Source organism: Hydra vulgaris, chromosome 08, assembly GCF_038396675.1.
Source record: "Hydra vulgaris chromosome 08, alternate assembly HydraT2T_AEP".
Classification (NCBI taxonomy): domain Eukaryota; kingdom Metazoa; phylum Cnidaria; class Hydrozoa; order Anthoathecata; family Hydridae; genus Hydra; species Hydra vulgaris.
In genome coordinates this window covers 67447774-67470000 of record NC_088927.1, presented here as the reverse complement: position 1 = coordinate 67470000, position 22227 = coordinate 67447774, and the positions used below count along the sequence as shown (strand labels likewise).

Sequence of the window (22227 nt, the reverse complement as noted above, 5' to 3'; positions counted from 1 at the left end):
CTAACATGTCTGGTTTGTACAAAGGAGTACAAGCCATCATACTTATGAAGAGTTCTCAAGCACTCTACATGCCATGCAGCGCTCATAATCTTTACCTTTGGTGCTGGTGTTCATTTTCCTGAATCTTCTGTTGAAGTGAAGAACTATTTTGGTTGGGTTTAGTTACTTTTCAATCTTTCAGTGGAAATCCTATTCGATGGAAAATCTTGACTGAGACAACTGGTTGTTTCTTCATTAAACTTCACAAACCTGATGGAGTGTATGCATGGAGGCTGTAAAACTTCTAGTTATGGAGTGCATGCATTGAGGCTGTATAGTTCTAATATCTTTGCAAAAGCCTTGTGACCTTGATCTAATGACTGATCTATTAAATAAAAAAAAATCAATAGAGAAATGGATTCAGTCATTTGAATTCATTATCATGACAACCTTTTGATTCAAAGCTTTTCAAGCAATAAACTGTCTGTGTCTCATTGGATACTCTAAAGTGCGCCAATCTTTTTGGTCAAAAAGAATATCTTACTTCATTAAAGCTGTTAAATGGGATATACTAGAATAGCCTACATTTGTAATACGATTCCTGTTTCCATTGCCGAAGAAGAGCGGTTTTTCAGTAAGCTTGGTCTAGTCAAGACAGTGCTAAAATCTATAACGGCTCAAGCTTACCAATCTTCTAGTTATATCTATTGAGTACGATCTTGCAAAAAAATTTTATGAAGCAGACCATAGAATAGCTAATAAACTTTAAAGTTACAGTTTAAATTTTTTACATTTTATAATAAAGATCAGTTACTTATCTGTTTGTTTATCTTTTTGCTTGTTTTGTTTTGTTTGGTTTATTAAAAAATAAAAAAAATTTTAAATAAGTACACATTTCTTCAATTGGACTAAAAATGAGAAAATTGTTCTTTATTTCATTTGACCCATTTAATATTAATTTTATAAAACTGTTCCTTGGAAGTTCTAAAATTTTTACATCTTCTAAATTCATTGAAACGTAACTGCACTGAAAAGGTTATATGTTAGGTGAGGAGAAAATTGTAAAAATTGTAACAATAATGAAAAACAATTTATAGGAAAAAAACCCCACCTTTTAAGAATTCTTGCATTTCAATAAGTTCCAAGGAAGAGTTTTATAACATTGAGCTCAAATGGGTTAAATCGAAAGAAAAAATAATTTTCTTCTTTTTAGTCCAGCTGAATAAAAGGTGTATTTTTTTTTTTTGAATATTTTTTTAATTACTCTAATCTCTAGCTTAAACTTACTAATTTTATTATCAAAATAATTCATGATTTTTCTGTATAATGTAATTTTCTTAATCACTTAGAATTTCTCTTTGCCTAGTTGTGCTTAGAAATGGTTTGTTTAATTGCAAAGTATTATGATGATATTAAGAAAATGAACTTTAGAATGTAAAGCACATTTTTCTTCAATCATCTTTTATTAAATTTTAAAACAAAATTTGACAATATTTTCAATTTGCTAATGGCTAATCTGTTTAAAATTATCAAATCACTTTAAGTATATTTAATAAAACACTTTAATATATAAGTTAATTAAATCTAGACAGAGAAAAAAAGTATAATAAATTATTTCATGTGATCCAAATGATCTAGCAGTGTATGGATCACATTTATACAAAATGTTTTCATGTTATGACAAAAAAAGAGGTGCTTAAATAAACTTCTGAATCTGTAAACATTTTGTAATTTGGACATATTTGTAATGCAGTGAAATAAGAAAAGGTGAAAAAAATAGCAGCCTTCTTGACTGTAGTGGTCCCTGCGGCCTTGGGGAGGTGAATTCAGTATTCATTTTTTGAATAATAGGATATGATGGGGTGCTAGGCAAATTTTAAGCCCAGACGTCATTAAAAGTTGCGGCGGGTCTGTATATATATATTAAATATTATTTTATTTTTTAAAGCACCCATGATTTCTGGTGATACGTCAGATGAGGAATCAGATGAAGAGAGTAATGGAACCTCTTGGAGTAACATGCCTAACAATGCTGTAGTTGGCAGTGAACTTGGTGCTAATATTCCATCATCTTCTGTGTCTAATTCATCAGAGTATCATCCACAGTTAGGAGGCCCATTTTCTGCGCTGGTTCAGAGCATGTGGCCTCAAAATATATTATCACAAATTCAGCAGGTTTTTTTCAAATATTTTGTCTTAAATTGTTTTTGTAAATTTTTTGTATACTTTTTTTTTATCAAGTTTTTTATTTGATGTTAATCTTTAAAATTACATAAAATACTTGAGTTTTTTTATTGCCCATATTTCTGTTTAATGTTTTGTTTTCCAATTATATTTAGAACTAATATTAGTGATTTAATTTTTAAAAGGAAGAAAAAACGACATGTCAATATGATGAATTTGGTTTTCGTATTGAACAAGGTAAAATAGAGTTTAATAAATTATAATTCTAAAAAATATGTATTTTTTAATGTTTCTGCTAAACCGATTGCAGGCTGTAAGGAATTGCAAGAGATTTAATAAAATTATTTGATCATTTAGAGATAGTGTCTCGATAAAAATACTCATCTTGGGCAGATGTTAAATGCATCCGGCTACTGTCTTGTAGAAGGCCTCCTAGGCAAAGACTTAAGGGGTAAACAGATTCTATCTGTTGACCAGCCTCACACTCCTTCTTCATCTATTAGGCTGGCGCAGATGTATTTTTAAAACATTGTTTCCAGTTAAGGATGTTGAATGCTGGATTTTCTTGACTCAATGCATGGGTTTTTCTTGTGTCTCTGTTTTTATGACTAGGCAACACTTTTTTTTATCTCCTAATGTGGGCACAGCTCTAAAACTCAGTTTTATGGTTCTAAGCCCGGGTGGTAGTCAGGTTTCCCAAACACTGTGGTAGCTCTCAGAGAGGCTGATTCCATCAACAACTGAAAAATATCAAAGTATTAACAATGCCATTTTGCACATGGATGGCGTCTATGTTTGTACTTTTGGTGTGCATTGCGGAGGCCACATTAGCAGCCCTTTGTTACGGCTTAGGGTTTTTTAATAGTAATGAGGCAATTGCTTGGGCTATTAAATGGTGTTCTGAGTACTATCTATGCTTTGAGTCAAGTTCTTCAACAAATTTAAAAATGAATAAAATACCAAAAACTATAAATCACAAAAAACCATCATCATCACCAAGTTCTCTAAACCTATCATTCACTAATATTCGTGGTCTTCGAAGTAAGTTTTCTTCTGTTGAGTCTTATCGCTTGCAAAGTTCACCAGACCTACTTGCTCTTTGTGAGACTAATTTGAGTTCAGCTGTCTCATTTTTGCGATCTTAGTGTTGATGGTTATCTTCCTTTAATTCGTAAAGACTCCAATAGTCACATGTTTGGCCTGGGCATTTATATTTGTAAGAATTCACCCATTTGTTGTGAAACTAGGTTTGAATCCACAGACTATTCTTTCATATGCTTTCGTTTAGAATCACTTCACTCTATTGCCTTTCTTTTTGTTCTATATCGCTCTCCTTGATCTCAAAACTGCACTGGTTTTGATGTTATTTCTGATCATATTGACCAAGCCCTCTCTCTTTATCCATTAGCTAATATAGTTATTGTTGGTGACTTTAATGCTCACCACTCTGAATGGCTTGGCTCTAGTGTCAGTGATTCTGCAGGCATTAAAGCCCACAACTTTTGCCTCTTTCTATCTTTAACTCAAATAGTCAACTTTCCAACTCGCTTTTCAGACATCTCAAATCATTTACCTTCTCTACTCAACTTATGTCTTTTTTCTGATCCTAGTCAGCTCAGTTTCTCCACAATTACCCTTAGGTGCTTCTGATCACAGTTTGATCTCTCTAAAACTAATATCTCGTTCTTCTTCATCACTTGAATCCCCCTATTATCGCACCTCTTACAACTACCTTAAAGCTGACTGTGATTCTTTCCATGATTTTCTTCGTGATGGCCCTTGGGTAGAAATCTTTCGTCTTCCTGTCAACAAATGTGCTTCTTACATAACTTTGTGGATTCAGGCTGGCATGGAATCTTTTGTTCCCTCTCAATGATTCCAGGTCAAGCCTCACTCTCCTCCATGGTTTTCCTCACACTGTGGTACTGCGATTGCCAATCGAAACTGTTACTTCCATATCTATCAGCAAAACAATTCGAAAGAAAACAGATGTCTGTTTATTACTGTTATAAACCATTGTAAAAAGGTTTTGTCTAAGGCCAGAGCCCGCTATACTCAGGTCATAAAATCTCGTACCTCATCTCAAAAATTAAGCTCTCGTTGTTTCTGGAGAATCTTTAATAGTATCAATAATAAGGGCAAATCTGTAATTCCACCTCTCTTGTATGGTTCAGACTTTGTCACCTTACCTAAAGACAAAGCTGAATTGTTTGCTAAAAACTTTTCATCAATATTATCTCTTGATTTTACTAGCTGCTTTCTACAATAAAATAAAATTACTTTAAAATAAGATAATTCAATAAGATAAAATTGCCAACAAACAGGCAGTCTGCCTGAGTTAGTTGTCAAACAGGTTGATCCATTGCTTGACATTCGTATCACTCCAGCTTCTGTATCTAAAATGATTTCCTGCCTAGACTCTTCTATAGTTTATGGCCCGGACAACATACCTGTTATTGTTTTGCAGAAGTGTTCTCCGGAGCTGGCGTCTATACTCTCAAAACTATTCAGAGTCTTGTTTTCCAGCCTGCTGGAATGTGGCATCTGTGGGCAGCACTCTTCTTCTTATTCTATAACTTTAGGAGTTCCTCAAGGTTCAATTCTTGGCCCTATACTCTTTTTAATTTACATTAATGACATTAAGATGGCATTGTTCCCTGATGATACTACCATTTATTCTTGTCATGATAAGAAGCCAGCACTCTCTAATTTCTTGGACATTTGAACTTGAAAAGGATCTCACTTTTGCTACAGCATGGGGCTCACAGTGGCTCGTGAACTTCAATACAGATAAAAAATTTTTCAGTCAATCGTTATCACAATAAGTTAGATCTTCCTATATTTATCAATGTACTATGTATGATATAGTGATGTACTCGATGAGTCATCTACTATTCATCTTCTAGGATTAACTCTTACTTTCGATCTTTCTAGAAAACTATTTATCAAATCAGTTGCAAAATTAGCATTTGCAAAAAATTGCTTTCTTATGCAACATTTGCATAAGAAAGTGTCAAGCTCTTTATCGAGCTTGACACTTTCTTACTTCAGATTCTATTCTCTATCTCTATAAATCTCAAATCCGGCCTTGTATGTAATACTGTTGCCATATCTGGGGTGGATCTTCTAATGATGCCCTTTCTCTTTTAGACAAGGTGCAAAAACGCATTGTAAACATAGTTGGACCTGCTTTTGCAGCCAAACTCTAACCATTATCAAATTGTTGTAATGTTGCTTTTCTTTCTCTTTTCTACAAATACTATAATGGGGACTTCTCTAAAGAGCTAGCCTCTTTTGTGGCATCTACTAAAATTCATTCTCGTGTTACTTGCCATTCAATTAAGTCTCATCCTTTTTCTGTGACAATTTGGATGATACAACAAACGTGTTTTATTGGGGGTAGTGAAAACAATCAAATATTTTATATTAGATATAAGTATTATTGACCTTTTATTTTTTTTACATGAAAAACCTGTAACAAAAAATTTTTTTTTACAAATAAATAGCAATTATTTTACTCGGTTTCCTGTGCATTTATAAAAACAATAAAGTTTAGCATAAACATTTGAAAAATGAATTTAAAAATTGTCTATGTTTCTAGCACAAATAATAAAGTATTTCTATAATATACTGACTGAAAAAAGTTGTGAAAAAATTGTATATCAAAAAATGTTTTTATTTTCGTTATATTCTTATCTGCTTTTTTCCTCGATTTTTATCGATTTTGGTAGTGTAAAAGAACAATGGACGATTTTGGTAGTGGAAAAAAAATGCCTTCAAAAAAAAAAAAAAGAAAACAAAAACAGTTTATTATAAAGATAAATTAATATTTTGACAACATTTTTTTTAATATTCAATTTTTTTTAGCTTATTTTATTTAGACTTTCTATTTCGTATAGTCTTCGTTTTCTTTCTTTGAGTATTGCTGTTTTATTCTCTCTAGTATAATACTTATAGCTTTGTTTTGCTGCAACTTTTTAAAATGCTTACTATATAAAAATATGGTCATGTTGTCTAAAAAAATTACTTTAGGCGTGGACAAACAAGGGGTGTGACCACACCGCTTCCCAAAGTGTTTCAATTTAATTATTTGAGTTAAGGTTCAAGCTACACTAAGAATCCACATGACTTGATATAACTTTTAAATCATTTTATCCTGCTGTTTTTTAAGAATCAAACAAAACCGATCTTGATTCTACCTTGTGTGGAGCTTCTGAAGATCCCTCAATTAGATTACGATGGACTGCTTATATTGAAGCATCACAAAAAGGAGTTGTTGAGGATTTGACATGGGATAAGGTAATTCCGATTATAGAAGCATACTTTTTAAATTGCTTTTCCTTTTTTTCAAATAATTTTTCTTAAAGAGACCATATAAAAGTGTGATATAAGTAAGATATTTAAAAAATAACATGAGTCTGGATAAGAAAGAAAGTCTGGGTAAGAAAATTGAATTCCAATAACAGAAAAATAAAAAAGTTTTAAATGAGCAAATATTTTTTATTGCTCCACTCATAATATAATTATAACTATTCATTTTTAATTATTATTAATTCATATTTAATTATTATTTTAATTGTTGTTAGCTAAATTTAGTTATATTATTATACTGAATATATATTTCTCTGGTCAGCAGACTAAAGAACCAAAAGTCAAAAGTTACGATTTTTTTTTATAATCTCAATGTGACTGTTTTTAATGAGCACATAACTGTACTTGAGTACATAAGTGGAAAAGTACGTTTTTTTTTCATAATCTCAACGTGACTGTTTTTAATGAATACATAACTGTACAAAAGTACATCATCAAAATCATGTCAGAAATATATGTGTACAATGCAACGCAGCAATTTTTTTTCAACATAAATTATTCATACAATTGAAGAGTACAAGGGAAAAAATGGAAAAATATTCTTAATAAAAATTACAAAAGTTTTGTTAAACATGTTAACTTTAGATAAATTAATCAAGAAATGTTTTGTTTTGTTTTTCCAGTTTTTAGACTTTTTTGCTTTATATGAAGACTTACAAATGATCAATATATACCTCTCAAAACTTTTTAAATGTGACTATGCCGTTTTTTTCCCTGTGGTCTTCAATTATGTTGACTTTTGTTATGTTTTTTGTTTCTCCTGTAAAGTTACGATTTCGGACTTATTTGCTTTAATCCACCCTTTACTTATTTTAGTTTTTACTTATTTATTTTTATTTTTCGTTACATTTTGGATGCTATGATTGATCAAGTTTTATTTGGCTTAATTGAAACATTTTAAACATGATTTACTTGGCTAGACTTGAAAGATTTTAAATTAAATAGTTTAATAAAAGCCTTAATTTACAGTTGCTTATCACTATTAGTACAATTCTCTTTCACAAAAGGTACTCTTGCATGATTAATAAGTTTTGCAAAATTAAATAAACTAACCCCAAGCTTATTATAACATCACCCCCACCCCACCCCTCCTGTTTATTAATTTTTACTTGTTTCTGATTTTTTTGAGATATAATATTTGTTATTAACGAAAAAGTTATGACTAAAAAAAAATCAATTGTAAACTGGCTTTAAAAATTAAAAAAATATAAATATCAGTCACAAATAAAAATAAAGTTTTTCAATGTAATCAGGCTTTAAATATTGTCGACCTATAAAAAAATTTCATTCATCTTGATTTTTTGAAAATTGGCTATGGTTTATTTCTCACCATAGTAGAAATTTATATAAGCATATTAAATCTTATTAAAGTTATTAAACAGCTGTAAAAAAAAGTACATTTGACCGTAAACAAGAATTTAATCTTTTATGAAAAATAATTTATGCATTTTATGAAAAATAATTTATTCATGTTATGAAAAATAATTTATGCATGTTATGAAAAATAATTTATGCATGTTATGTAAAAGATTTATGAGGTTTTGATTATAAGTCAACAATAAATTCAAATTAGACTTAAGAAAAATTTCCACCCAACCTTTTATTAAGATCCGCTGTTTATTAGATTTTTAATCAAGTTACCACCCCTTTTTTATTCCCACCCCCTTTGTATTAAGCATGTGAGAATACATTTGAGGGGTCATTAATAAAATATGGTAATGCAAAAATTTTTAACAGGTAAAATGCGGGAATAATGTACAGAAATAAGGTTAGGAGTGTTGACGCTTCAGACAAAGGAGTGCTGCTACATAAACTGAGGGTTTGGGTTGGGGCAGTCAAATATTGTTAGGGGTTAGAAAAGTTTATTCACACTTTATTCTCGCATTTACCTGTTAAAAATTTTCGCATTTTGCATCTCCACACCCCCGACCCCTTTCAGGTGTTAGTTGCATTAAGGTTTTAGTTGTATGATGAATTATGAGCATTATGTATTTGTACATTGCATTAAAAAACTTATTTGTAAGTAAAGGTTACTGTATAGCAGTTAGGGCATAATGGATCTGGCAAAATAAAAGAATCCGGATCCTACCTGGATTTTTTTATATTAAAATAATTAAAATCCGGATCCAAATCTGGATCCAATTTTAACTTAAAAACAAATAAAAAAACTATTTTATACACAAAATTTTTAAAATATATAACCACAGTTATTTTTGTGAAATAAATGCTTTGTAGCATTTAATATTATTTTAGTAGTAACTTTTTAAAAAGCATAAGGTATCAATAGTGTTATCGTTTAAGCTACTCCTAAGTTAGGTTACAAACATTCCGCATGCACTAAAAGCTCGTTGACTATCAACAGATGTTGGTCGGATAGTTTGAAATAAAGTCTCTAAATTAAAAGTACGTTTTTTTTTGTTGACTCAAAAACAGAGAATTTTTTATTGCGAGATTTTATACTGAGATCTTCATTATTTTGTAGTAAATTAAGTAGTGGGTTGATTAAACGGCCAAGTTTAATCATAACAGATGCAACAGCTTTTTCATATGGCATCCTCCCGACGACACGTACAAGTCCAAGATTATAAAGGCTTCCATTTGTGTGCACACTGGTGTTTATATAACGATGCGGTTTAAATGGAATATTTTGATCAATAGTTAATCTAAATCTGATTTTGTTAGCTTTCATGTCTTTTAATTTGGCCGTTAATTGAGCCTCGATGTCTTTAGCACGGTCCATTATAATATTTTTAATGTAAGTTGAACTAAAAGGTCTCAATTTTTCACTGGTCCAGAAATCATTACCAATTGAAAAAACTCTTTTGACTGCTGCATTATTACCAAGAGAGCTCAACACAGAGTTTTCTATATTTCTGGTTCTAATAAACTTTAAGAAAGTATATATGTACTTTTTATAGTCAATATTAGTTTTACAATTATTATTAATTTAGGAGAATGTTATTAACATAATGCACCCTGGATTTTATGATCAAGGGTGCATGCTTTCCCCAACCCTTTTAGAAAAACGCCTTCAAATTGAAAAAAATTAAACCATCTGTCAAATTAACATAAAAAGTATGAGAAGGTAAAATAATTTACCAATTATTTAACATTATTTGAGTAATTTACAACTGACATAGGTCATATCAGTGTGTAAGGCAGAGCCATTTTCCTCGACATTACTAATTTCAACACAATACGTTTTTAGTCACTGACACAACATAATAAAACACTACATATTGCTTTAAAGTGACGAAAAACTAAAGCCTAATTCTTGTTATATTATTTATAACATGAACTTTAATTAATTAACAAGATGAATAGTAATTAAATAATAAGAAATGAACGTAAATTATACAGAAGTTATTAATTTTTTGGTATCCCTGTGATACATTTTTCTTTAAAAAAGAAAATTGTCATTAAAACGTTAAATGCACACAACTAAATAAATTTATTAAAAATAACTAAGCAATTGAGTACAAATATGTTTGAAACAAAAAAAAAATTAATTTACAATCAAACATATGTATAACAAATTGAAAAAAATATGTAAACTTTGATCTTTTATATTGCATTAATGTGTCATATGACAAACCTAAAATAAAAATCGTAACAAATAAGTAGACATAAAAGAAAAAGAAAAAAAAAAAATTTTTTTAACAATAGAATGTAGCATCATTATATTATGATAATTGGGTAATGAATCAATTTAACTATATTTAAGTTTAATTGATGAAAAACAAATAAAATTTTAACTGAAAAAAACCAAAACAAATCAAATATACAACATAATATATTATTAAAAAAAAAATTACAAATTAAAAAAAAAAAATTACAAATTAAAAAATAAAATTATAAATTAAAAAAAACAAACAAACTACAAATTAAAAAAAATAAGTCACAGAAGAAAAAGCAGCAACAAAAAAGTTATAAATATCTTCAATGATAGAAGACATTTACAACCTTTTGGTTGCTGCTTTTTCTTCGGTGCCTCCCAACACCGAAGTAAGGATGAGCCCTCCTTTTGAAGGATGGCTCATCCATATCGCCATTACTACACCACTTATTGAAGGACATCTTTGAGAGAAGCCCTGGGTGTTGGGAGCAATAACCTCTGTATTGCTCAAATGTTAACAACTTTAAAATTACAAATAGAAGGATATAATAAAAATTAAAAATATTTTCAATTCTATTTAATCAAAATATAAAGCATAACCTTATCATTTTCACAGGATGAAGAGGACGCTAAAAATATACAAAAAAAAAAAAAAAGAGAGTAAATTAAAAAGGGTTAAACTTGTGAAAAATTTAATTTTATTAAAAATATGAGTAATATGCGAACAGTTTAAAAATGTCATATTTATATTAAATAATTCTTTCACCTATTGCACATATTTCTCCATACAAAATATATAAAATTTAAAACACAGCCCTACCAGTTATGCTTTTACGAGACACTAAAGACAAAAAATATACCTCAGAATAATCGATAAAATAATATTTACATAAAAATAAATATATAATTATAATATTTTTACCTATTCCCCTCATTTCCTCCATAAAGTTGCCTAAAGTAAGAAAAAAGATAAGTGAAGCTAAAACTAACTAAAAGTAAACTAAAAATAATTATAAACTAAACCAAAACTGTAAACTAAAATAAACTTTAAATCTTAATATCTGTACCTCAGAAGACAAAGGTGGGTTGTCAAGTTTTTTGTGAAAATGAGTTATGTATGAGAACTTTTTAGTTTTTTCAGTATCTACAGAGTATAAAGACTCTAGTCCTATGATGATATGAAACAAAGTTGGGTCAATATAAAAGGTCTGGTGTCCCAACAATGTTCAAAGGAAAAACGCCTGTTATCCAGAAATGACTTTTCACTTTTTTATTTAACTTTTTATTTATATTTTGTCAAAATTATATTTCATGTGCCTTAAGACAAATTAATTAAAACACGAAAAAAATTAACATAAATTTAACCATCAAGAAGAAGCCTAAACTAAATAAGTCTAGCCTAATATCATCCATTTAAACTTTACTTTTAATTGAAAGTAGTAATAAAAAATCTTAAACGAATCCTGAAGATTACGATCTTTCCTATATAATTTTTTTTCTACTCTAAACAGCACACACAAATAATTTTTATATATAACAAACTGTCATTTAAAATAATACAATAATCTTATGACTTTAAAAAAATATATATATCAGCTAGATGTTTGAAAAAAAATTAGCTTAGCAAATAATAATAAAAAAAATTATTAAAAACATACAATTCTGATAATAAACATACTGCTAACAAAGAAAAATTAAAAAAAAAAACGTTGTAAACCCTTTATTGAAAACTTAAATATTATTTCTTCAAAAAAATTATTAGTAAACATTTTTAAAAATTTCACAAAGCTTTACAATATTTTGTTCTTCTATACCACATAAATACATCATCTGATAAATCTAAAATAAAAAATGTAATGAATAAGTAAATAAATAAGGAAAGCATTACATACAAAAAATGAAAATCAATGTACCTTATAGAGAAAAGCTGTTGTGATTTACCAGAGTAGTAGTTGTAAAATATTACTATTTCATGTTAGCTTTTACAAAATAATTTATGCTGAAACATCATGATTCCAAAATATTTATAGCAAAATCATGTAGTAAACAGCGCTAAAGACAAAAAATCAAGTTAAGATAAAACAAATTGTATATATGGCAAAATAATTTGTATTGGCTTTTAGTGAATTTTAGTGAAAATTTTAGTGAAAAGCAGTGATTTTTAATAAAATTACCTATTTACCATTTTTAACAATAGACACCAAAATGAAGATAAGCCATATGTCTATCAACTCAAAAGATAAAAAAAAAAACATCACAGCAACAACACACAATAGCACACATAAGGATATATAATATGCATATAACATAACTTAAGTAACATAACATTCTTATATAACAGTACATAAGAAACAACATTACGCAAAGTGTTATTAAAATACATTATGTATTTTTAGAATAATTAATAATAAAGGCTTGAAAACACCTAGACCTAAAGCAGTAACAGTTTGACACTAAACACTATCGTGTAACCCTCTGTTATAAGTACATCACTTAGCTAGCAAAGTTGACAAATCTTGCTCTAAACGTTTACCAAGTCACAGCACTTAAAAAACACGGAAACAACATAATATAAACATATTTACCAACTATAAACACAATAAATGTTTTTAAATATGTATATAAGGTTAAATATATACCTTATACATATTTAAACACATTTTTAAAACAATTATATAACACATACTAACACATACACAAACATCCAAAAAACACTTTACATTATTTTAAAAACACATTGATAAAACAACTATAAACCACTTATTACCACATACACATAACACATACATATTTAAAAAGTATATATGCAAAACAATAAACGTGTGCAAACACAAATTTTAAAAATGAGAAAATTTAAAAGATTCAAAGTAAACAAAATATATATTTACAAACAATACTCTTTACCTTCTTTTTTTTTTCATAAGAACTGTAATCCTCATAACAAAATTTAACCTTTACATACAATAACATACAGTGATATGCCATGTCAGTGTTGGCACAAAATTTTAATTTATTTTTCTAAATTTTCTAAAAAAGAACAAAAATAGTTAATAGCATCACAGAAATTTCAAAGTAGTAATAACCATTTTATGGAAATAGCATTAGTATAACTTTAAATAACATCCTTAACCCTATTTTTCTTCTAAAAAATAAAAATAAAACTGCTAAAAGAAAAACTAAAACAAACAAAATATAAACAATATAAAAAATTAAAATCCTTTCTACTTTATCTAATAAAAAATTAAATCCTTTTTACTTTATCTAATAAAAATGTATATATAACTATTTTATATACTTACTTTAATTATAATATGATCTTAACAATAATTATTTTATAATATGATCTTAACAATAATTATCTCAATATGATTCTTTATGTAATATATCTAAACTAATAATTAAATTCCAAAAGGAAAAAAGTTTTAACTCGCTTAAGAGATCTTTCTCCAATGACCACGTGCATTTTGAGAACGCGCTCTTTCAAAGCCTAGTAACTAATTAAACGGCGTTAAACATTAAACGTTTTCTGTAGCAATTATATTAAGATGTGTTCATTTTTGAAGTGATTAAATATTTCCACTCATCTTTTATCAATTTCAACATATTCATTTTTCCATAATTCTAATTTATCTAAATTTAAATACAAATTTATTCTTCTCATTTCATCATACTATTGTAATTGATTTTAATATCAGGGATTGCTGTTGATAAAAACTCACAATACTTTTCAATATATACCTAAATAACTTGTGAATTCAAAAAACACTATTGAAAACTATGATGTCTTGTGATATTTGTTTCAGACCATTCTTCGACATTGAAAAGCATGCTTGATAAAAAGCATGAAATAAAATGCTTGCTTTTATCAAGCATGAAATAAAATGCATGCTTGATAAAAGTTCTGCACTTTTTTGGTAAATTTATCTCCTACCCCATGATTTGATTCATCTAAATTTAATAGTTCTTTTTTTTTTTTTTACCAATAAAGGAGTAAAACTATTTTTTATTTATGATTTATAATAAGACTAACTTCTGCAGCAGATATATTATCGCTTTCGATCTTTTGAATCGTTTGGTGAAATAAAGTTGCCTGCCCTTGTGTACAAAATACATAAATATCTCTGATAATTCATTACTTAAAAAAGATTCCAGAATTAAATAGATTCTAAAATTAAAATACTCACTTGAATGCCCTTGGAAACATGAAAATACCTTACTAATATTGAATACAACTTGGTTTCATTGTGATTTAAGGCATCAGATAAAATTATAATTTTTGCATTTTTAAGTCTTTTTCAATACTTTATTACTATAGCTTTACATTTTGTCCTAGCACATGAAAATTTAGCGTTATGAAATTTTTTCATTAAATAACTTGTGCAATCCATACTTCTAAAACTTTGATTATGAATTATGGTATAAAATGCAAATGTTCCCTCCATCACAGCTAACTGTTTTTCAACCTCAGAATAATTATTAGTTTTAATAAAATTTGTTACTTTGCTAGTGGAAGCTGAAGCATGATTAATGACTTCTTATGTTTATTAGTGTTCAAGTGTTTTGTTATAGCAGTTCTCCCTCCAACTGCAATACAAAATTCTCCTCTGCAAGTATTACAAAAAACATTTCACTTTCTGTTATAATAATTATTTTTATTACTGTCATTATTGTTGTTGTTATATTATTATTGTTATATTATTATAGTATAACTTTTTATAATTACTACTATTATTGATATCTATATTATATTTATTGTTGTTATTATCACTATTTTTATTGAATTTGACAGGTGTTTACTTTATATTAGTACTTATTATTAGTTGTAAATATCCTTGATGTAAGAACTTTTATTCAGAAATATATTTTCTTGATTTGATTTTTGATTTGATTTTTGGTTTGATTTTTGATTTGATTTTTGATTTGATTTTTGATTTAATATGAGGAAATCAAATTTGTTTTTCAATTGATCATTGAAATTACATTTTCTCTTGTTCAATTCCTTAATTTATTGTTTTAATTTTAATTTTTCCATTCCTTAAATGAAATAAAATAATAAAAATAATGTAAACATATTATGTAAAAATAAAATTCTAAATTCAAGAATAAAACACACCGATTGTATCTACTTGAGTAAAATATTTGCAAATATAAAAAAAAACACTAAGTACTAGTTAAACGATTGAAACAATGGAATATGAGATAAACTGTGAATTCTCGTGGTAAGAAATCATGTTATCCCAATGTGAGCCGAGAATTGAGTTAAAGATGGATGGTTAAGCACCAAACTAGCCTATACAACAAAGTTGAAAAAAATTTATATTAAAACATTTGTATTAACAAAGTTTATATTATAAATCGATTTATGTAGTGTTTCTTTGCAAACACCATTATACTATACTTAAAATTTTTAAGTGCACTGAATTGCAATTAATTTTTTGGTTCAGTGGCTTTTGTTAAAAACTTTTATACTTTGTGTCTAATTATCATATTTCAACATATTCATTGTATTTTATATTGTCTCAATTAATCAGAAATCACTCATGTTAAACAGTTTAGTTGCAATTAGTTTTAAAATATTAAAATTAATTTTAAGGTATCAAAAAAGAGCACAAATAGGAGGGCACTGATCAAGGTAGAACAGGACCTAAAAACGAAGGACTGTTCTTCCAAAAGTAAGACAATTGGTCATCATATTAAATAAAAGTCCATCAATTGCAATGAGATCTGTTAGTAATTGGCAACAGTATCTTTTGCTTGTAATTTCTGATATCGTTTTGGGATGAACTTTGAACTGTTTTTGTAGGATTTAATAATGACACTTCTATTTTATGTTTAAAATTATAATCTTTAAATGCTTTTGAGTTTACTTAACACTTGTGCAGTCTCCTTTGATGTTACAATGATGTTACAAGTTTTGCATTGAGAAGTTTAATTTACTTTAGACTTTAAAAAATGTTCCCAAACAGGAGTATTGGATTTAAACTCTTGGAAAGTTATTTTAAATTTTTTTTCTAAATTGCTTTGAAATAATATAATGCTTCAAAGTGCAACAATTAAAACTATGTGTAAACTATAATGGTATGCAATGTTACCATTATAAAAAGTAGATTTTATGTAAAAATAACATGGATCAGAATACCGGATCTAGATTTCAAAAAAGTGGTACGGGTATTTGGTTCCTGATCTTGGATCCGACTATGCCTTAATAGCAATGTTTTGAGTTTGAGTAACTTTAACACTGTCATATTAAAATATTTATTCTATAACTTTTTTGCAGGTTCCAGATAGTTTTGAACGGACTGAAAAGCTCACAGAACTTGTGTATTCAGGAATTCCTCATAGTATGCGAGTTCATGTATGTTTTTTTTAATCTTTTATTTGGTCTTTGTATTTGTCAATAAATCAAAAAAATTGAACATTTTTTTGTTTGTTTTAGATATGTCTTTATTTTTTTATTTCAACAGTCAATTATAGAAATAGTTATAAAAAATGATAAAAATAAACTAATCCAACTGTTTAGTTACTTTTAGTATGTCAAACACATAAAAAAATAACATATATTTGACACAGTAAGTTTTATTTATTTTTAGTATGTCAAATTTTTAGTATGTCAAAAAAATAATAAAATTAGATATATTTGATACGGTAAGACTTGTGAATGTTTTTTGGCGAAAAAAGTTTTTAAAACCTGCCTTAAAATGAGGTGCTAGTGAATGTGGTAAAAATATAGTAATTTGGAATTCATTTGCTTTTTAAAGCATTTTTAACCACTGTGAGGTTGTGAATTTACATAATTTTTTTAGTTTCTTAGGTAAAAAAAATTATTATTTAGATTGATCAAGAAAAAATTTTCTGCTAATTTCTTATGAGTGATTTTATTAATGGTGAATTTTAATGATTATAAAATTTATTTTACAATACCTTATAAGCTCTTCATTGAGCTTAATAAAAATTTTAGTTTTAAATTTTGTCTTGGTGAAAAACAACATCAACTAAAATGTTGAAACAACAACAAAAGCGGAAAGTAGACTTTTAATATTAAAGTGAAGAAAAAAACTTAAAAGTATATTTCAAGCCATTTTTTTAAAAAACAAACTACATAGTTGTAGTTAATATAATTTATGCTATCAAAAGCTGACGGTGTAAACATTTAATAAAGCTGACGGCGTAAACATTTAATAAAGCTGACGGTGTAAACATTTAATAAAGCTGACGGTGTAAACATTTTTGTAAAAAGGTTTGAACATTTTAAAAAATGTTATTATAAGACCTTATGAAATTTTTTAATTAAAACTTCTGTTTTAATATAGATGTTATTAAAAAACTTTAAAAATATGTTAAAAAAGTGTAACCTGCATGTAATGAGTAAATATAAAACACATTTTAAGTATAATTATATTTTATACATAATATCTTTATTCGATTTTTATGAAAATTCTAAGGAGAAACTGTAGCCATGATCGACAATTTTCTGCATCACGTTTTTTGAACAAAAACAAGTCTCTCAAAAGTGCCTAGAAGTATAACACTAATACCTTTTTTACTTTAAGAACAATGCTTTGACATTTTATTAGTAGTGGTCAATTTTTCAAAACCAAGTCATGTTTTTATATAATATAAGTAGTTATATAAATTTTCATTAATTTGGAATGTCTAAGTTTTTAATTGTCATTTTTTTGTGAATATAAGTATATTTTAACTATTTTATGTAAGTATTCTGTATTCAGCTATGGCCACGATTAAGTGGGGCTTGTCGGAAGAAAAGAGAATTTGAGATGTCATACCGGGTAATTTAAATTTGATTTACAATTTCTTTTCAAATTTAATATATGTTTATAAATTTTTTAAACAATTTTGTAAAAGTTGCTTTTATTGAAGTTATAATATTTTATGACTGTCTTTCAAATTATGGCAGTATTTGACTGATAATGACTGTCTTTCAGATTATGTTTGTTTCATTATTTTTTTCATATTAGAAAATTCAAAAGAATTCCAAGTCAGATAAAAAGCTTGTTGCAAATCAAGTTGGAAAGGTAAACAAAATTTTAAAAAAAAAAAAATTTTCTAATTTTTTTTTTTTAATTTGGATGGGGTATTTTTTATAATTATTTTTACATCTTTGATTAAGTTTTATAATTAAAAAAAATAATCTTAATTAATTGAAATTACGTCTACCACAGTTAGTACAATTGTGTTTCACTAAAGGTACATTTAAGTAGTTAGTTACATTGAGGTAATAAAACTGTTGTATGATGAATTATGAATACTGCATTAACAAATTTATAAATTAAGGTTACTGTAAATCACATTGCATAGCAATGTGATTTACAGTAACCTTAAAACTGACATGTTGCGTTATTTATTTTATAACTTTTTGCAGGTCTCAGATAAAAAGATTGAAAAGCTCACAGAGCATTTATATCCAGGAATTTCTCATAGCATACATGTTCATGTAAGTTTTTTTTCTAATCCTTTAAATTAAAGATAATACACAACTTAATATCACTCAAAATAATCAGTACAAAAAAAAGTTTTTTTTGTATTGATTGTTTTTGAGTGACATTAAGATGATGTATTGTTTAACATTGTTAAATATGTCAATGCATCGTGTTCAATGCTTTTGTTTCATTTATATCATACTACTTTCCCAACCACACCTTTAAATCACATCACATTCACTACCACACTTTTAAGTCACACCACATTCAATATCAAACCTTTAAATCATACATCACATTCACTTCCACACCTTTAAATTATACCACATTCACTACCACACCTTCAAATCACATCACATTGTGATCAGAAATGCTTGAAAGTGTGAATAAATTTGAAAGTTTATTTATAACATACTTGAACTCCTAGAAAGCATGCACAACATTTTTCTCTGTAAAACAGTAAAATTAGTAAGTTTCTGAATTAACACAATTCGTCGTTTTAAGTTATTTTAAGTTTTTTTAATCAGGGTAAAAACAAGCAAGGTGTAAAATTTTTTTTTACTTTTTGAAACAAAATTACTCAGCATATTGGTTCCATATGATAAATTTGAAGAAAATTAGTTGCAAGAATCATCATTCAATAATTTGTGTGGAGAAAAATTTAATTAAAGCCATAATGTCATTTAAGCATATAATGTCTTTATTGTTTTAAATACTATTTTTATCGCATTATATATCATAAATTGCAGAACAATGTTCTTAATTTTATCAAATTTTATCTATGTTTACATAAATATATTTATTTTGTGCTGTATAACAAACCAGAATTACTTAATTGCATAAATTTATTTAGAACTAACCATTTAGCAATTCCAATTCAATATTTTTTATATTTAGTATTGACAAGATGTTTAATTAAAAACACTTGAACTGGTAAAATATATATTTAATGATAACATATTTTAATATCATTTTATTTTTATTATTATAAACACTTATAAATACATAAATCAGTAGTTGAATATTTTATATATTTTATATTGTATATATTTGTTATATACAATCAGCAAAATCAGTTTGATAAAAATATCAATCTTGATAAGTATTTGCTGTAACTTGTTGGTGTGTGGTAGTAGATGTGTTAAATATTAAGATTATTTTGTTTAATAAGTTTTGTTTGATTGTTTTTATTATTATTATTTTTATTATTATTTTGATTTTCTATTACAGTTTACTTTCATTAGTACTATTTATTTACATAATTTTTTCTGTTTTTTAGTTAAAAAGCTTTAACAAAAATGCTTTTTTTTAAAAAAAAGTTTTTTTGTATTGATTGTTTTTGATGTGTTGTATTGTCTTTGAGATAATAAGAAATTTATTTTAAACTTATTTACATATATAATGATTGCTTGCAGCCTTGTTGAAACTCTTGCACTCTATAACCTTACATTCATTGAACTTAGTAAAAATTTAAGTTTAAAATTTTATATTGGTGAATATAACAACAACAAAAATTTGAAACAACAACAAAAATGTAAAGTATAGTGACAATACTTAATTAAATTAAAGACATTCTGCAGTTTATATAATATATAAACAAAGCTTTTATGGTGGCAAATATATTTAAATTATAAATTCCCGAACCCAAAACTCAAGCATATAGCCATTGTGATTTTGAATTTTGTTGTTTGTACATATTTTCTTTAACAATTGCAGTGTTTTCTTCTACAGAGCATTTTTTAAATTCATTAAAAAACTGTATTTGTTTGCTTGAGGTTTTAACTTTATGATGGTGCTGTTTAATAATTTCTTCAAACAAAGGAGTAATATTGTAATATACCTAAATATATTATTTTGTTGCAAATGCTTGCTATTAAAGTCAACAAGAATTAGTAAATAAATTTTTATTTATTTACTATTTTTTAACTATAAATTTTTTTTGTTGCCAACTTTCTTTCTGTTCATGTTATTAAGAATGTAAATATATTCTAAGTTTGCAGCACTACATTATATATTTAATTACCACTGAAAAATAATGCATTAGTTCAAAGTTAAAATGTTTTATATTCAGAAAAATAACACAAGTAGTTTGTTTATTTTCCTTTTGAAAACTAAAAAAAACTTTAAAATGATTATGAAAATATTTAACATTAGAATTACATACCTGAAATTCGTTAAAACAGATTTATCCTTTGAGTTTGAAAACATTCTATGAAAATATATACTGAGAGATTAATTTTTCAAAGTATTTTAATTTTTGTAAATTGTCAGCTATTGTAACCATTAGTCAATGTAATTCTTTAAAGATTTTGTCAGTTTAAAATAATTAGTTATAAATTGTAATAGAACTACTTAGAGCTTGCTATTTTTGTTCTTGTTTTTTTTTTAAGTTTAATCTCCTTGTTCCGCTTTCCAAGCTTTTCTTATATAAATACAGAATATATTAAAGAAATTTATCACATGGAAAAAATATGTATAACATAGAATTAGCAGGTATAATATATATTATGTATAATATATATTTATAGTATAATATTAGAGCAATATAGAAAATTGAAAACATTGTTTGCTCTTTCTGGACTAACTAATTCTTATTTCGATCTTTTGATCACAACTTAGTATTTTCATTTTTATATAGTAGGAGGATTACTATTTATGATTTAAAAGCTCCTACCCATAATAAAATAAAGGAAATTTTTCTCCACACAAATTCTTGAATGATGATTCTTGCAACTAATGTAAGCAATATGCTGAGCAATTATGTTTCAAAAAAAAATAAAAATTTACACCTTGTTTGTTTCTACCCTGATTACTTAAAGTGACGAATTGTGTTAATTTAGAGACTTACTAATTTTACTGTTAGACTTAAAGAGAAAAATGCTGTGCATACATTCTTGGAGTTTTAAAATTTTTTTAAGGAATGGAAATCAAGTATGTTATGAAAAAAAAATTTTTTTATGGGTAACATGCCTTTACCATGACTAAGGAAATGCACCAATCATTATCTATCAAGGTATTCAATCTCTATCAAATTTAGCAAAATTTAAAAATATGTTTAAAAAGCGTAAATAAATAAAGTGTAACATGCATAAAATGAATAAATCATTTCAAATATAGTATTATTTTATACATATTTTTATGAAAATTCTAAGAAAAAACATTATCTACAATAGTTTGTGAAAATAAAATGGTGTCTAGAAGTATAATACAAAAACAGACATCATAAGACTTGATTAAAAATTTTTATTACTTATTTTTTCTCCGCAATTTTTTTGATTGTAACTTTTTAATTTAGTTTTAATATAGTAGAAAAATATTATTTTGAGGTACACGACATAATCAATAACTCGATTTTTTTTAAAAAGTGGAGATAGAACTAAATAATTCTAACCTCGTATAGAACGAAAGATAGAACTATATAATTCTAACCTCGTATAGAACGAAAGATAGAACTAAATAATTCTAACCTCGTATAGAACGAAAGATAGAACTAAATAATTCTCGTAATATATAAACTAAAGGAGCTCAAAGAAGATATGGACAACAATCTTTTTTACATAAACCCTACTGATTATAACAAAATTTGAATGTAATATGTAACACTAAGTGTAAATAAATTATGAAAAAAATTAGGCTCAA

General features: G+C 26.7%; 1 protein-coding gene across 1 annotated transcript in view; it reads left to right on the top strand.

Moving 5' to 3' along the window:
* Nucleotides 1–22227, top strand: part of LOC100207681 (small G protein signaling modulator 3) — a 107248-nt gene that overhangs the window by 4718 nt on the left and 80303 nt on the right. The window contains exons 2-8 of the mRNA XM_065804212.1: nucleotides 1928–2154; nucleotides 2349–2400; nucleotides 6335–6462; nucleotides 16428–16505; nucleotides 17878–17937; nucleotides 18127–18183; nucleotides 18531–18602. Of these exons, the coding sequence (XP_065660284.1) occupies nucleotides 1928–2154; nucleotides 2349–2400; nucleotides 6335–6462; nucleotides 16428–16505; nucleotides 17878–17937; nucleotides 18127–18183; nucleotides 18531–18602 (674 nt within the window). The remainder of the gene's footprint in view (nucleotides 1–1927; nucleotides 2155–2348; nucleotides 2401–6334; nucleotides 6463–16427; nucleotides 16506–17877; nucleotides 17938–18126; nucleotides 18184–18530; nucleotides 18603–22227) is intronic.